Source organism: Filicampus tigris, chromosome 14 (genome assembly GCF_054856515.1).
Source record: "Filicampus tigris isolate MCC_2025a chromosome 14, RoL_Ftig_1.0, whole genome shotgun sequence".
Lineage (NCBI taxonomy): Eukaryota > Metazoa > Chordata > Actinopteri > Syngnathiformes > Syngnathidae > Filicampus > Filicampus tigris.
In genome coordinates, this window is record NC_141230.1 from 18,300,111 (window position 1) to 18,316,960 (window position 16,850).

General features: G+C 44.0%; 1 protein-coding gene across 4 annotated transcripts in view; it reads left to right on the top strand.

The window, feature by feature from the left end:
* lrp2a (low density lipoprotein receptor-related protein 2a) overlaps positions 1 to 16,850 on the top strand; it is a 49,945-nt gene that overhangs the window by 31,308 nt on the left and 1,787 nt on the right. For 3 of the 4 annotated variants that reach the window (XM_086051942.1, XM_086051943.1, XM_086051944.1), the window contains 32 exons: positions 205 to 324; positions 1,231 to 1,362; positions 1,587 to 1,788; positions 1,869 to 2,164; positions 2,757 to 3,423; positions 4,066 to 4,236; positions 4,483 to 4,706; positions 4,850 to 5,027; positions 5,122 to 5,318; positions 5,406 to 5,651; positions 5,723 to 5,851; positions 7,497 to 7,616; positions 8,954 to 9,070; positions 9,463 to 9,579; positions 10,281 to 10,418; positions 10,498 to 10,620; positions 10,701 to 10,829; positions 11,721 to 11,852; positions 12,296 to 12,427; positions 12,504 to 12,647; positions 12,731 to 12,896; positions 12,975 to 13,103; positions 13,173 to 13,396; positions 13,491 to 13,670; positions 14,490 to 14,609; positions 14,756 to 14,846; positions 14,924 to 14,991; positions 15,520 to 15,637; positions 15,731 to 15,851; positions 16,017 to 16,127; positions 16,460 to 16,579; positions 16,774 to 16,845. In XM_086051942.1, coding sequence (XP_085908068.1) covers positions 205 to 324; positions 1,231 to 1,362; positions 1,587 to 1,788; positions 1,869 to 2,164; positions 2,757 to 3,423; positions 4,066 to 4,236; positions 4,483 to 4,706; positions 4,850 to 5,027; positions 5,122 to 5,318; positions 5,406 to 5,651; positions 5,723 to 5,851; positions 7,497 to 7,616; positions 8,954 to 9,070; positions 9,463 to 9,579; positions 10,281 to 10,418; positions 10,498 to 10,620; positions 10,701 to 10,829; positions 11,721 to 11,852; positions 12,296 to 12,427; positions 12,504 to 12,647; positions 12,731 to 12,896; positions 12,975 to 13,103; positions 13,173 to 13,396; positions 13,491 to 13,670; positions 14,490 to 14,609; positions 14,756 to 14,846; positions 14,924 to 14,991; positions 15,520 to 15,637; positions 15,731 to 15,851; positions 16,017 to 16,127; positions 16,460 to 16,579; positions 16,774 to 16,845 — 5,234 coding nt within the window. Of the gene's footprint in view, positions 1 to 204; positions 325 to 1,230; positions 1,363 to 1,586; positions 1,789 to 1,868; positions 2,165 to 2,756; positions 3,424 to 4,065; positions 4,237 to 4,482; positions 4,707 to 4,849; positions 5,028 to 5,121; positions 5,319 to 5,405; positions 5,652 to 5,722; positions 5,852 to 7,496; positions 7,617 to 8,953; positions 9,071 to 9,186; positions 9,312 to 9,462; positions 9,580 to 10,280; positions 10,419 to 10,497; positions 10,621 to 10,700; positions 10,830 to 11,720; positions 11,853 to 12,295; positions 12,428 to 12,503; positions 12,648 to 12,730; positions 12,897 to 12,974; positions 13,104 to 13,172; positions 13,397 to 13,490; positions 13,671 to 14,489; positions 14,610 to 14,755; positions 14,847 to 14,923; positions 14,992 to 15,519; positions 15,638 to 15,730; positions 15,852 to 16,016; positions 16,128 to 16,459; positions 16,580 to 16,773; positions 16,846 to 16,850 lie in introns of those variants that run through there. The other variant, XR_015089605.1, reaches the window with a different exon arrangement.

The following is a 16,850-nucleotide window of genomic DNA, read 5'->3' on the forward strand; positions in this document are numbered from 1 at the left end:
AATTTGTGCCTCGCTGGTTGCCCATCCCTGTCTTAGATCGACTGCATCGTTGCATGGGATTTGCAAGTTGTCTCATTGAGTGGAACCAAACACACTACGACGCTGCACACAAATCAAGCAGCTCCTCCGAATCTTAATGATGTTTGTCATCAAATCTGCGATGCCATTTGAGTGATGTCGTGCTCTTTCCCATTTTCCACCTAGCTACATCCACATGTTCCCAGAGCGAGTTCCGTTGTTCCAGCGGTCGTTGCATCCCCGCCCACTGGTACTGTGATGGAGGGGCCGATTGTGCCAACGGCTCTGATGAACCCCTCTCCTGCAGTGAGTGTCACACAACTCTTTTACCCCAAATGGCTCCAATGGCCTTTGCTGGCTTTGTGTGTCTGAACCCATCATCACCACCACCATCACATCCCCCTCCCCCAGTTTTTGTGTGTTTGTGCCTGTCCGCCCATCTAAGAGGTGGTGAGTGATGCAGTGGAGAGTGTGAGTCTGTGCGGTGTATCTCTTTGTTGACGAGGTGGTCAGCCAGGCCTCCTATTGTGTGTTGGATTCTACTCTGGCGCACCCCCTCCAACCTCCTTTTGTCCTGTGGGGGTTACACAGCTTCACGTTGGCTTTTGTTTAGATAGCTCACCATGCATGGGAATGTGGACTTACCAGGGCTATTTTCATGGTTTTTTAAAAGCTCCAGCAGTGTTAGATTGCCAACTTTATCATTAATGGGAGCAGCGGCTAAGTGTGTTGATTACAAAAATACATATCGAAACTGTCGGCCAGAATCCTCGCATCATCAAAATCACTGCTTCTCATTCCGCTCTCCTTTTCTTGGAAAATTTAATTCAAAACATATGAAATTACTTCATGGCTGAGCAGTTCCTTCTGCACTGAAGCACTACAGCCATCATTTTTTAACAAAACAGGCTTACTCAAATGTATATAACCAAATTGTTATCACTTCTTATTGTCTAAACTACATCCAGACTTTCAATCTTGAGGCGACAAAATGCCACAAAAACTCCCACAGAGGCTGCGTTTTACAACACTTCTTGGACAGTTCCCATTCAAGAGATTTAGCTGATTTGCTGTTTTCAACACTTTGAATTGGTGACTAATGCATAAAAATAACTGGACTGGCTGGACTAATGATATACATTTCTGAAAAAAATATTAAAGGGACCATATTTGGACACACATTTTTTTTTTTTTTACATCTTTTTATAACAGCCACGTTAGCCAGGACCTGCAATGCAGATCAGTTCCGTTGTGATGATGGCAGATGCATCGCCTCCTCCTGGATCTGTGATGGAGACAATGACTGCGGTGACATGAGTGATGAAGACCAGCGGCACAATTGTGGTACGCACCGTACTATTTATCATCTGTATCAGTTTCTTGCACCCATTTTGCCCCTCACTCAAATGTCCACATTTCTGTACGTCGGCGTTGGACGTAGGAAAAATCTCAAGTCACGGCTGAATGTTTTGTTGAAATACAGTTAGGAATGTTCGGACTGTGACACCTGGGCCGTTGCCGTCCCCTGTTCAACCTTTTCCTAATCAACTCTCTTTGATTGCATCCAGCCAACCGCACATGTTCAAGCGCAGAGTTCACCTGTGCGAACAACCGACCGCCTCAGCGCAAGTGCATTCCTCAAGACTGGGTGTGTGACGGAGACGCCGACTGCACAGATGCACTGGACGAGCATCAGAACTGTTCACGGAGATCCTGCGGCGTCAACGAGTTCACCTGCAGCAACGGCCTCTGCATACGAAGCTCCTACAGGTTACGCCAGATAACTGCTTTTGCGCTTATCCATCCCTCCTGTCACTGTGACCTCATCATGTTCTGGATTTCTACATCAGGTGTGACCGGCGAAACGACTGCGGCGACAGCAGCGACGAACAGGGTTGCACCTACCAGCCGTGCCAACAGCACCAGTTCACCTGCCAGAATGGCCGATGTGTGTCGCATGACTTTGTCTGCGACGGGGACAACGACTGCGGAGATGAGTCGGATGAGCTGGAACACATGTGCCACACTCCCCCGCCCACGTGCCCCCCGGGAGAGTTCAGATGTGACAACGGGCACTGTATCTCCCTGAGCCAGGTGTGTAACCGGGACGACGACTGCTCCGACAACAGTGACGAGAAAGGATGCGGTAAGTGTGATGAAGATTTACTGTTCTGTATCCGATGTTCCCCACTACATCCTGATAACTGGTATTGCCACCATTGTGTAGCTATTTTCTTTTTTTAGTACCGTAATCGTTTATATCGGGTACACAGTGAACCACGGTCATTATAGTTTTGGATTCTTCATTATAGTTAGTTTTTAGTTCATTTGTTTGTACGTTTTTATTTTCTTGAAAATGCTTCATTTTGCTTAATACTTTGTTGTTAGTTTTAGTATTATTATTTTTTTAAATATATAGAGTATTTGTCAAGTGCAAAGTAAACGGCAATTCTCGACTGTTTGACCTTCCTCCTTCTGTACGACTTTGTTTTCATTCAACAGCAAGTGGCAAAATGGCCGCCAACTGAGATGTATAAAAATGGGTGGATTTTGCTGCTTATTTCATATTCCACAAACGCAATATTAATCAGTGTTTGGACAAGTGGCAGCGCATAGAGCAGATTTTACATTTACATTTTTGGCTTGACTTCCCCTTTAAAAGGAAATTCAAAAGAACTAAAGACGTTTCAATTTTGACCGTCTCAGCAATCTTTTTTCTGGTGCTTGTGTAATTCCAGGTATCAATGAGTGCACAGACCCATCCATCCATCGCTGCGACCACAACTGTTCGGACACACCCACTAGCTTCATCTGCACCTGTCGCCCCGGCTACCGCCTCATGTCCGACGGGACGACGTGCGACGATGTCAACGAGTGTGCCGAGACGCCAAGTGTGTGCAGCCAGGTGTGTGAGAACACGGTGGGCTCGTACGTCTGCAAGTGCGCCCCGGGCTTCCTCCGAGAGCCGGACGGGCGCAGGTGCCGCCAGAACAGCAAGATCTCGCCTTACCTCATCTTCAGCAACCGCTACTACCTCAGGAACCTGTCCACGGACGGACAGGCCTACTCGCTGATACTCCAGGGCCTGACCAGTGTGGTGGCCATGGACTTTGACCGCGTGGACAAGCGCTTGTATTGGATCGATGTGAGCCGCAGAGTGATTGAAAGGATGTCCTTCAACGGCAGCAACAGAGAAGTGGTGGTCAGTGGAGTTCCGCACGGCGAGGGGCTTGCGATTGACTGGATCGCCAGGAAACTCTACTGGGTGGATAGTTTCATGGATTGCCTTAAGGTGTCGGAACTGGACGGTCGATTTGTGAAAAAACTGGCTGAACACTGTGTCGATGCTAATAACACGTACTGCTTTGAGAACCCCAGAGCCATCGTGTTGCATCCCAAGCAAGGGTGAGTAGAAGAAATGTCATAATTGAGCCTGACTAATGGATTGGCCAATGTTAGCATGTTGTTTTATATCAGTACAGCGGTTCCAAAAAATAGACGTGACTAGACTTAGAGCCTTCGTTCAGACAATATTTTACTTTGACGTGTGCGCAAACACTTGCAAGACAGTACTTCACAACTAGCAGCAATTTGTTGTCAATTAGTGAACAATTCCCCGAAAAAGTGGCGTAAAGCCATTTATTGCTACTCCAAGTTTACTGTCAAACTGAAAAAAAAAAAAATTAAACGTTGTGTATTGTAAACAAGCCCATGGCTTAGCCTTTATGCTCGCTAACTCCATGCTAATGCTAGCACATAATTGGCAGTGTTATATAACCCTTAAGCAGTGGATACTTGAACACCAACAGTAGAGCACATGTAGAAATATAACATAAAAACAAACTCCCCTTTAAACCAGTGAAATGTGAATGAATGATAAAGCTATTATTCCAAGCTAGCTAGAAATTCAAAAATATGCTCGAAAATGTGATTATTACAGTTTACAAAGAAATGTGAACAGACCAGCCCCTCTCCCATATACATTTGAAACAGGCGTTGTGCTTATGTGCCTATTTGAGTTCTGATCCAGACTTTTCCTCTTTTTAGATATGTTTTCTGGACTGATTGGGGTGACAAAGCCTTCATAGGCCGAGTTGGAATGGACGGAACCAACAAAGTGGCGGTCATTACCACGAAGATAGAGTGGCCCAATGGCCTCACCATAGACTACACAAATGACAAGCTCTACTGGTCCGACGCGCATTTGAACTACATCGAGTGAGTCCATATCCTCTTGCCGCTTGCAATAGAAGCGTTCAGCCTCGCAACTCCCATCCTTCACGATTTATTGGCTTTATTTATTTATATTTCATATATTATTTATACCTATATTTATTAATACATGTATCACAGCCTTTTATTCTTTTTGTTCTATTTATTGTATTGTTTACTTTGTTACAGCTCTAGCTGTTATGAAATGCGCTGTATAAATTGCATTGTATTGTATTGTTTTGTATTTTTCAGGTACTCTGACCTGGATGGTCACCACAGACACACGGTGTACAATGGAGTTTTGCCTCACCCGTTTGCCCTGACCGTGTTCGAGGACACCGTCTACTGGACGGACTGGAACACACGAACGGTGGAAAAAGGCAACAAATATAACGGTTCTGGTCGCCAGGTTCTGGTCAACACCACGCACAGACCGTTTGATATTCACGTGTGCCATCCTTACAGGCAGCCCATTGGTATGTTCGGCTGTGACTTCTCTCACCCTGCGTAGTTGTTTAACATAGATTTAAGTGCAGGTTCAGTCAATACAAGTCTTCTATTTGTCTAGCTATTGTAAACTGAGATTGTTTGGGCCTCTTCTCGCTTCTTCCTCCGGTAGTAAACAATCCCTGTGCTGTGAACAATGGAGGCTGTACTCACCTGTGCCTCATCCGTCACGGGGGGCGAGAACACACCTGTGAGTGTCCGGACCACTTCCTGGCAATGCAAACAGGAGGAGTGACCAGATGCCTTCCCATGTGCACCAGCACCCAGTACAGATGCGCCAACAATGAACGGTTTGTCAGGCTGACTTTCATGTGGCACGCTTCCCCAATGCCGTACCTCCAAACAAGTTCTCCAAAAGGCCTTAAAATGTTGTCTCATCAACAGTTGTATTCCAATCTGGTGGAAGTGTGACGGTCAGAGAGACTGCAGAGACGGCTCGGACGAACCCTCCACCTGCCCCGCACGCCACTGCAGGCTTGGACAGTTTCAATGCAACGAGGGCAACTGCACCAGTCCGCACTTCCTGTGCAACGGCAAGCGGGACTGCCACGATAGCTCAGATGAAGACCCCGTCTTGTGCGGTCAGTTGTGCTACGTTAAGCTCCCGTTTCGAAAATTGTTGCCATCTTCAAAGTGTTACACAAAACCTCATCGACGTTCCCCTACAGCGACACACCAGTGCGAACCTCACCAATGGCAGTGCGCGAATAAGCAATGCGTTCCCGAGTCGTGGCAGTGCGACGGCGAGGATGACTGCGGTGACCACTCCGATGAAGACCCTTCCCATTGTTCCACCAGGACGTGCCGCCCCGGACAGTTCAAATGCCGCAATGGACGCTGCATCCCCCCAAATTGGAAATGTGACACTGATGATGACTGTGGTGACAACTCTGATGAGCCTCTGGAGGAGTGCAGTAAGTGAAGTTTGACCCTCCTCCTTTATACACTGCTCAGTATGACATGCCCAATATTTTTTCTGCCAAAGTGGGGCCAGCGTATCGCTGCGACAACCACACCGAGTTTGACTGCAAGACCAACTACCGATGTGTGCCCCTTTGGTCTCTATGCAACGGCCACGACGACTGCAGGGACAACAGCGATGAGGAGGGCTGCGGTGAGTCCAACAGAGGCGGCACAACCTCCCCTAGCCACAATATTGACTTTTTCCCATGTTAAATTACATATCTTATGAGATTGATTTGGTCCCTCTTGTTGACTTTTAAAGTCCCATTTCCACCAAGCAGCCCAGTTGGGTTCAGTTTTTGATACACATCAAAACCTGCGCTTAAGATGAACCTTCAAACAGACAAGCAAGCGACTGTGGTTACATCATCTTCCCAAAGTCTTTTTTAAAGGTGCTAGAGCCATGAGCAATGTGACAAATAAAACAATGACACACTTCTCAGACAGTTCAAGCATTCATTGACCTTATTTGGACATACAAGGTTTCCGCCCGACAACAACATATTGGATCTTACAATAATACTTCAATATATCATAATTTATTATGTATTTGTGATGAAAAAGTAAAGCGTGGAGAGTCTCCGTAGCCAAATGCACACGTGCAGCAAATTCATTGGGTGAAAATTGCTGACAGCATCTCAAATATTCACAGTCTCGCTCATTTCCTTGTGGCCAGGGAAATCTGCTTCTTCCTCAATTAAAAAAAATTACACGTACCAGAGTGGATCGCCTGGTGTGCGAGTCGCTGAAAATATTCACAATTCTCCAATTCAGACGCGCTCAGCCTCGTCGCTCAGAGTGCCGGGGGCCTAAAGAGAGGAATTAGATGTTTGCTTGCTGTGTCACGTTCACGTCCTCAACTTGGGAGTTAAGCTGCTATGATGTCACGCTTAACTGACGCTACGTCAGCATTCCTCCTACACACAAGCCGGCTCAAGCTCCAAGTCCTATTGTGGCCACCTCAACTCAACCATAAATCACAAAATCAGTGCGTGTGCGCTTCAGAAGTTGGCTGCAATTAGCCCGCTTCTCATCTTCCAGTGCAGAATTCCACATAGTGATGACGAGAGGGTATCACCGCCCACTCTTAGTAGAAAGCAAATTTATGAGCTGCTGGATAGTTTAGGTCTACATATGTACGTGTGTGTTGCTGCTCAATCCTTGCGTGGGGGCACGGGTTCACTCACGGAGCTTTGTAGTCCGCACACACTCGCGGCGGCCCTCCCCGGCTCTTATCAGAGGCCCTGACTCCATTAGTGCCATGCCCGAGCAGGAGGGGAGATCCGTTCTAATCTTCCCGTAAGAATGCAGCAGATGGGCCAGGTGGAGGACGAGGAGGGCAGCACTCGCTCTATCTTCCACACCCGGCACCGTGCGGTGGAGACGGCTCACGCCAGCTCTCCTCCGCTTCCCTGACTCCTCACCTCCTGCGGCCTTATCCCGTGCGTGCGCGGATACGCACACGAGGCATGCGAAGAGGTCACCCATCTGTCTGAGACACGCTCCTCGACTCCCTCCTTTGCGGTTTAATTAAGAAACGCGATGCCTTTCATTTCAAACTTTCAGCATTTCTCGAGACCCCCGACGTTGACGTTATGAAAGCTTTGCTAAGAGCTCAGTGTGTGTCCAAACACCGAGAGTGGAATGTCAGTGCTCAATCCGTCATTTAAATTGGCTATCACAGGTGTAGTGAACCGCATAAGAATAGTGAGTTTTACTGTGAAACTAAGTAATGGATCTTAGGAAGGCCAGGAGAAGGTCAAAAGTAAAAAAAAATACTCCTTTTCTCTTTTTAGATGAGGTGGCCTGCGACGCCAGCGGGGACTTTCAGTGCGACAACCATCGTTGCATCCCGCTAAGGTGGCGCTGTGACGGCGATGACGACTGCGGGGACAATTCGGACGAACGCAGCTGCAGTGAGTCCTCGCCACACTTTGAACGCAAGCGAAAGAGAGCAAGACAGAGATGATATGCTTACTAGACGATTCATTAGGTAGACCTCCACCAGCTAATATCCATTACAAGAACAAAAGTGATTTTTTTTTTTTTCAAAAAGCCGATCTATCAAATTAATTTTCTTTGAGGAACAATTTTGCTAATCAATGACTTCATTTGAGGAGCAATTTAGTCATTTTAAGAAGGATTTTTTTGCAGGTCAATCTCGTGCACAAGTTTTTTTTTTAAAACAATAAAAGTACAACCATATGACTAAATGTAGGGTTAGTAAAACATGTTTACCATGAGAGCACCGAGTGTAATTACTCAACCTTCTGTTAAAAAAATATATATAGATAGATAGATATACAGCCAAAATAATAAATCTATTGTTAAGTGAAAAACTTTTTTAAGTGTTGAACTGTCAGTTTAGTGTAAAGCAATTTCGTCATTCGTCAAGTGTGCTTACAAGTACCACTGGTGGCACTTGGGCTCACTCTGGTGGTATGTGAAAATCTTGGAATTAAATGTTAAAGTAACTTTTTTTTAAACATCCAGTACAGTACATTTGTGAAGTGCAATTAATTTGTATTTAACTTTTAAGTAAATAATTAGCATTTAGCATCTTGAAACTTTTCTATTGGTTCAATGTATATTTACATTTTTTATTCAATACATTTTTATTGAATAACAGTTGAAGTAGTTTTTTTTCCCCCATATTCAAGCACGCACAGTGTTAAGAAATCAAACTGCATAATGTTACAGTGGCTTTCATTAAGCTTATACTTTCTAGGACTAAAACCTCTCTGAGCCAAGTATTTTTTGTCAACATATAGGAACCACCGCCTTACTCGTTACAGCTCTTCCTGAAAATTGCATAAGAATAGAGCACTGAAGGTGAATAAATCTTCCAGCCATGCTTTTATCAGGGGTGACATTTTGCAAGAGGCTTCACACTTGTGCTGACAGCTGGCTGCCGTAAGAGCAGACAAGCGAGCTTATCAACAGCTTGAGAAACAGTCTGTCCTCAGGAGAGAGGGAGTCTGCCACCTTTGACCCCTTACAGAATTCAATCATGCCTGAGAAGGTGCTGCTTAATAAGGAGGAAACCGGTCTGGGATTCGGAGCCTCGCTGGTGCTGCTGAACTTAAAGAGGCCATGGTGTTTTTCTTGGGGTCATTATAAGGAGTAAAATAATACGGAGGCCTTGAAAGCATGTTAATGTGTTCCTTGGCACTTGATAAATGTGCCTCAGATGATGGAATTTGTGAAAATAAAAATCTTCCCTTGTGAAATATCTGCTTTCCCCCCTCCTCAGCACCACGCGCGTGCACCGAGAGCGAGTTTCGCTGCAATAATCTGCACTGCATTCCCGACCGTTGGGTCTGTGACCATGACAACGACTGTGAAGACAACTCGGATGAAAGGGACTGTGGTGGGTGGAGGCTCTTTGTTTTGGCCGGGGGTCCGGCTGTTTGCGAGTAACTGTGGACCACCGTGCCAAGACCCAATAAAACGGGCGTTTTTTTGTTTTTTTTTTGAGCGGAGCAGACAGACGGGACCACCTGTCGTCTTTTATTAAGACAGAATGAACGCTTCCATGCGTACAGTGCTGCTAGTGTAAAGGACAATTGCTGATCATGTCACACTAGGACTCGGTTATAGAACATAAGCAGGTACATAAAATAAGAAATGCTACCAACAATAAAATACATTTACACTTAGTGGCCACAGCATTGCATGTATACCTACAGTATATGTCGATTTGAATTTGATTAGTAGGAACAATTATGCCTTTAGTGATCCTGTAATAAATGTGGGTTGCAGAGCTGAGGGCGTGCCACCCCGGCTACTTCCAGTGTGGAAGTGGACATTGCATCGCTGACCGCTTCAAATGTGACGGCAATGCCGATTGTGTGGACTACACGGACGAGTCGTCATGTCGTGAGTTTGGACATTTTGACGCTCACTTTGGATTTCAAACATGTCTCTGTATTTGACTAGTCATTGTTTATCATACCATCCACAGTCAGTGTTTCATGAAAGAAAATATTCGCAGATCCAGAACATTTGTCAACATACTCATAACGTCAAAGTAAAAAGCATTTTCTCATCAAGTTTACTTCTATCTTATGCACTGATTTGTTAGCTAACGGCTTGCTAGCTAACCTGGCCACCCCGTAGCTCCGCCTCTGTGTAAACCCCCACAATTCTTAAAAAAAAAAAACATTGAAAAGCCTTCTATATGGTGTTTTCCTCCAAAAATGGTGGTTGCAATTTTTTTTAGATTATTTTGGTGTGTGTTGGCACTCCCCAGCAATGTGTGGCCGCAAATGCCACAAACCACAACTCTGTCATATAGTTGAAACAATTTGGCACTATAGAGGTTTATTGTCATCATATTTTTATTTATATTTAGCTTTTATCCTATATTAGAGCAAGAGCCCTACTATTTTGAATTTATTTTAAGATCAGAGATAGGTAGCGAAGCACTACATTGACTTTGTTATATTTAGTATCTTTTTGAATGAACTGCACTTGCCAGAGTAATTTTAATGCAACATACGAAGATATAGGTTTATGCTTTTATCAATTTTCGGTAACAAGTCTCATATTGAGTTCAACGTGGTGTTCCTGACTTTTAGCACCACGCTTCCCAAACGGCACCTACTGCCCCCACTTCCTGTTTGAGTGCAAGAACCACGTCTGCGTCCAGCCTCACTGGAAGTGCGACGGAGACGACGACTGCGGGGACAATTCCGACGAGGAGCTTCACCTCTGCTGTAAGAAGAACGCCGTGCACAAAGGGTCCATCGATTTCCAAACTTCATCAAACTGTCATTGTCAACTTTGTATCCGCAGTGACAGTCCAGTGCGAGACTCAGTTCCGCTTCCGCTGCGACAACAACCGTTGCATCTACAGCCACGAGCTGTGCAACTCCGTGGACGACTGTGGCGACGGCTCGGATGAGAGACAGGAAAACTGTGAGTTGACTTTCCAGCATCTTTTCCTTTGTTGTCGTCTTCTCGATTAATACTTGAGCGTGACGTCTCTTTTCATTCAGGCCAAAGCCCCACACACGGACCCTGCGCCGACGAGGAGTACAAATGCAGTAATCGACAATGCGTGCCCCTTCAGTACGCCTGCGATGATTATGACGACTGCGGGGACCAATCGGATGAACTCGGCTGCCGTAAGTAATGACTTCAAGGCCACAATTCAGCTCAGCACGTTCAGATAAGGGGATTCAAACGCATTTTTATCCTGAGCTACATCGTAGTTAAGGTGTTGCTCAGAGGGGTTATGATTATGAAAATGTATTATGACTGCCCTGATTTGATTATTCTACTGTTAATTTACCAACAAATTAATTTTAAATTAGTAGTGATGGGGAAAGTAAATATTTAAGTACACAACTTATGTTCAAGATACATTAAGTGATTTTTTTTTTTTTTTAAAGAATGCTTGTAATATTGATAAAAAGAGAAGAAAATGCATTTGTGCCTAAATGGAAATAACAACTCCATTTAGCAAGAAACACCTTTTTGGGGTTTTATTTTTATTTTTTGCTTTAGTGGGCCACAACAAATGATGTGGTGGGCCCAAGTTTGACACTTGTGTTTTAGATGCTTACACTTGGGAAAAAAAATAACATTATGTTACCTTAAGGGGTTACTTTGAGTCCAATAATTAGTCCAATTGGTTACAATAATTCATTTTTCGGAAGAGTAATTGACTACTCTTGTATCCATAGTTATATGTAAGCAACCAGAGCAGAGAAAAATAGGCACACAGTTAGTTTTTACTTTTGATGTATTTTATATTTCTCACAGCAATTTGTGAAAGATAAAGCTTTCATTAAGGTCTACTAAAAAATCACTGAAAAATGAAATCTTAATTTGTGAGCTAGAACCTCCATTGATTGATCTTGTTTGTGTAAATACATCCAACAAATTTGGAAAGGCCAACCTAACGTTGAGTTTGACTTTGTTTACCAACTGACAGTTAGTTACTTGCTTTCGCTAGTCTAGTCTTCTTGTTTCTAGCTAAATGCTCAGCACATTATTGCATGTTCTCCTATCAGACCAGCACAGCACACACTCTTGCAGTTCCCACACATGTGAACACAACTGTACTGACTTGACCGACGGAGGCTTCTTGTGCTCCTGCATGCCGGGCTACCGGGCCAGAAGCGGCGAACGACACACCTGTGAAGGTATGAGCATCCGATGCAAAGTTTAAACATTAATCATTTCCATGGCTTCATTCAAAAACAAGACATTATTTCAAATTGACAGTAGACAAGCATAAATTAATTATGATTCAGCCACTGGTTTGGTCTGCAACATGTCAGGAAATAGGCACAATTGTTGGTCATTGTATTCCAAAGTAAAAGCAGATGTTTTATTTTAATTCCATGGTCAGTCCGCTTTAATGGATGCCCAAAAAAATCGGACAACATTTACTGTTAAGAATTTGGACGGATTTCAATTAAAAAATATCCAAACGATGAATCAATTTTCAAAAATCATTTTGGATTCATTTGATAATCGATTAGTTGTCGACTATTTGTTGCACCTCTACAAATTAGAGATCGTGCTATACTCAGGCTAAACTTTTTTGTGTTTGCCCTCAACTTTGTCTGTTTGGGGGAAAAAGATATCAACGAGTGTGAGGTGTACGGGATTTGTCCACAAGAGTGCAAGAACACAAAGGGAAGCTACGAGTGTTTCTGCGCTGAGGGCTTTGTCTCCTTTAGTGAGCCACATGGGACCCAGTGTGCTGCTCAAGGTAAGAAAGAGCTCTGCTAAGACACAACTTAACTTCAGCTGAGTGTTAAACTCTATCTTCATCTGTATGATAAAAGGAAACCCACCAGTGCTTCTCCTGCCGGATAACGTCCGTATCCGCCGTTTCAATCTTTCATCGGAGCAGTATTCAGACTATGTGGACAATGCCGAGCATATCCAAGCTCTGGACTACTTGTGGGATCCGGACAAAGAAGGCCTTAGTAAGTTGGAGATACTACATGGTTTGTTTTGTTTGTCTGGAGCAACGAACGGAATTGCCGACAACATCCCTGTCTTGTTTCAGGTATTGTGTACTGGACGGTTGTGGGTCGAGGATCAGAGTTTGGCTCCATCAAACGGGCCTATATGACCACCTTCAATGATCACGGCAACAACCCGGTCAGAGACACGGACCTCAACCTGAAATACGTGGCCAATCCCGATGGCATCGCTGTCGACTGGGTCGGCGGGTAACTCGCCCGAGCTTGTTCGGTGTTTTTCTTTCGGCCCAGTCGGCCATGGGTTCACTCTTCCGCCTTTGGTTGCAGGCACATATATTGGACTGACGCTGGCACCAATCGCATTGAAGTGGCCAAGCTGGATGGGCGTTACAGGAAGTGGTTGGTCCACACTGACCTTGACCAGCCTGCTGCTATCGTTGTCAATCCAGCACTTGGGTATGTGGATGCTTTACTTGGATGTTGTTGTACAATGTGAGCGTGATCAATGTAATGTGGACTTGGCAGAACAATGTACTGGACAGACTGGGGTAGGAAACCCAAAATAGAGTCCGCGTGGATGGATGGCCAAAGCAGGCAGGTGCTGGTCGGCGAAGAAGACTTGGGATGGCCTACCGGTCTGGCTCTGGACTATTTGAACGCACACAGGATCTACTGGTGCGACTCCAAAGAAAACATCATTGGGTCCATGAAGCCTGATGGCACAGACCGGAAGATCATAATTTCGGGAGGTCAGAGCCATATGGTCCAATACAGTTGGTCGCAATGTGATATTAAAAGAATGCGTATTGATGGTACAGTATCTGTATTGTGCCCACGGTCCAGATATTGGGAATCCATACAGTCTGGACCTGTTTGAGGGCCATGTGTACTGGACAACAAAGCAGAAAGGGGAAGTGTGGAGGTCTGATAAGTTTGGGAAAGGAAACAAAGTCAAAGTGTTGACCATCAATCCCTGGCTGACTCAGGTTCGCATTTACCAGGAGCACCGGCACAACCACTCAGGTCAGTCCAAATGAAATAATGTATATTCTTCTAAACTGAACTTGGATTCTCACACTGTGCATTGTTTGCTGATATGATATACTTGCCTTGGCTGTACTGTTTTGTAAAAACATAAAAACAGCACATGTTAAATTAGTAGTACATGTGTAAGTGAATGTAGCTTTGTGAATCTTATCTATCTGTGCCAAACAAACAAAAATATTAATTCTATCTATCTATCTATCTATCTATCTATCTATCTATCTATCTATCTATCTATCTATCTATCCATCTATCCATCTATCTATCTATCTATCTATCTATCTATCTATCTATCTATCTATCTATCTATCTATCTATCTATCTATCTATCTATCTGCTAGCTAGCTATTCTATCTATCTGCTAGCTAGCTAGCTATTCTATCCATCTAATTATCTATCTATCTATCTATCTATCTATCTATCTATCTATCTATCTATCTATCTATCTATCTATCTATCTATCTATCTATCTATCTATCTATCTATCTATCTATCTATCTATCCGTCCATCCGTCTGTCTGTCTGTCTAATGTATCTTTCGATAATTAAGCTAGCTAGCTATGGATGTATGGATAGATAGATGGATAGATAGATAGATTTTAATAAAAAAAAAATCTGGGCTACCCTCTAAAGTAATTTACGTTACCTGGTACAGTTAACTATCTTTTACAGTTAACTACCAAACAAAGGGTTATTTACATTTTTTATTATCAAACAACATGCTGTATAACGTGACTTCTTTTTTTTAATTTCAACATCCGTTGTCTCATTGGAGTGATTCTGCTTTGCCCTCGTCAGTGCCCAACCCTTGCAAGAATGTGTGCAGTCACCTGTGTCTCCTCCGGCCCGGCGGTTACACCTGTGCCTGCCCCCAAGGTTCCTCTGCACTGCTTTTCGACTCGGGTGAATGCGATGCAGGTACGCCACAGCCTGCATGCGATGCCTCGCTCCCGCTTGTGTCTGTCCTCATGTGTCTGGCTGCTCCCTCGCGGTTTGATTTTTTTTGTGCATTTGTTTTCATTTTGCTTGATTTTATTTTTGCCCGGCTTCGTCTTCTTCTGCAGCCATTGAGGCGCCTGTGGCAATGCCTCTTGCATGCAGATGCATGAATGGTGGGACCTGCTACACTGATGAAGGGGGTCTGCCCAAGTGCAAGTGAGTGCCGTTGCTCGGTGTTTCATAGCAGCCCATAAATGTTCACCCAGTAATTCATAATCCTGTCTCTTACAAAGATGTCCTCGCGGTTATTTGGGGAGCTACTGCGAAATGGGCAAATCACGAAGCGCTCCTACGGGAACAGGTACTACGACATCATTTACCAACACTTCATTCACTACTTACCACTGAGATCCAAGCTGAATCACAAATGATGCACTTACAAATACTTCAAACGACTGGGCTAAAAGTAACCCAAATTGGGTGAAATATGACCCAGCATTTTGGGTCAAGATTTTGATCCAACAAGGAGTAAAAACGATCCAAGCCGACAAGGTTACCAGGTTATCAGTGTAGTGTTGACAGTGTTGAAAATGGCTTCCTCTCTTTCACAATTCAATGCTAATGTTTGAACATACTTGACATTTTTGGGGTCTCCTGAAAAATTACTATTTTGGAGGTACAAGCCCGACACCAGCGATAAATAAATATATCAAATTAGGGATGGGCGAGTATCGTATCGGGTCGATACTGGTCTTATTTTAAGGTATTAGGTACTCGTGGAGGTTGCCGATACCAGCCACCAATACTTAAAGGACTTTTTCAGTCCAAAAAAAATGAGAATAAGTTAAAATGTTGTAATATAATCATAATCCACCTTTTCTGTCTCCAGCTGTGGCAGTCCTACTCGCAGTCATCGTCATCATCATCACCGGAGCTTTGGCAGTCGGGATATTCCTCAACTACAAACGAACCGGATCCTTCATCCCCTCTATGCCCAAACTGCCCAGGTAGCTTCGCTTTTCCCATCCTGTTCAAATGTACACATTGTGCACCGATGCTTGCCAAAGCGTAGTCAAGTAATGAAAGTGCGTTTTCCCTAGCCTCAGCAGTCTGGTGAAGTCGAGCGACACAGGGAATGGAGTGATGTTCCACTCAGGTGATAACGTGGATCTCGGACCAACGCGCATTGGCGTGTCCTTCATTGATACCACCATGCAGATGGTGAGTTCTGCTTACGGGAACAGAGCCCAGAGTGTGGCGAGCAAAAGACCAAATTAGCGTCTTACTGTTTTTCCCTTCGAAGGAAAAAAATGCTGAATGTGTATGCGGGAATCTATTATTATTATTATTATTATTATTATTAATGGCACTGCAATGTTACCATAGGATGATCATTTTGCCATGGAAGTGGCGAGGCATCCTGTCACCTTTGAGAATCCGTTATATGCCAACACAGCCGCCATGGCCGCTGACCCAGCTGTCATCCACGCCTCGCAGGTACACAAGCACACCTCACGTCCTACAATGCCGCACACACAAAGAGAGTGGCCGGAAGGCACATCAGAGTATATTGATATATTTACCCAGAACTTTAATTTTTATATGGGATTAGGTTTAGGCGATATTATTGTCATAACATTCATTGATATCATAAATCCAATCAGACTAAATTGTTTTTAGAACAGTCGATAGGAATACTAAACAAATCTCATTTCCACTTCACTTGGATATTGTTTAAAGCCTTTCTATAACGGCGCCGTAAGGATTTTGATTTGCTGTTCATGAGTATGCACAAAACTAACATTTGACATTTTTTTGCTGGTGAACAGGTGACTGTTCACGTGAGTGGTGGTGACAAATTACAGAACAACTTTGTGAACCCGGTTTATCACGCAGAGCAGAGCGGGGGCCTTGTTAACACCTCGTCTGTTAGGACCAAACCTGTTGAGGTCAGTCTCTTCTTAAATTTTTTTTTTTTTTTTTTTTTAAGAAAGCTTGCCAAGTCAAAATTTCCTGTTCTATTTGCAGATAACTTTGCTTGAATTAAGTAATACTGTTTAGTACTCATGTAATTTTTTTTTTCAAGCTATATTTTGCAGTGACATTGTACTAGTATAGTGTGATGATATCTGTTTTTGATAAGGAGTCAACGTGGAGTTTATTTAAGCGCAAACTGAAGCCCAGCAGCACATTTGAAAATCAGTCCTACTCCAAGGTGAG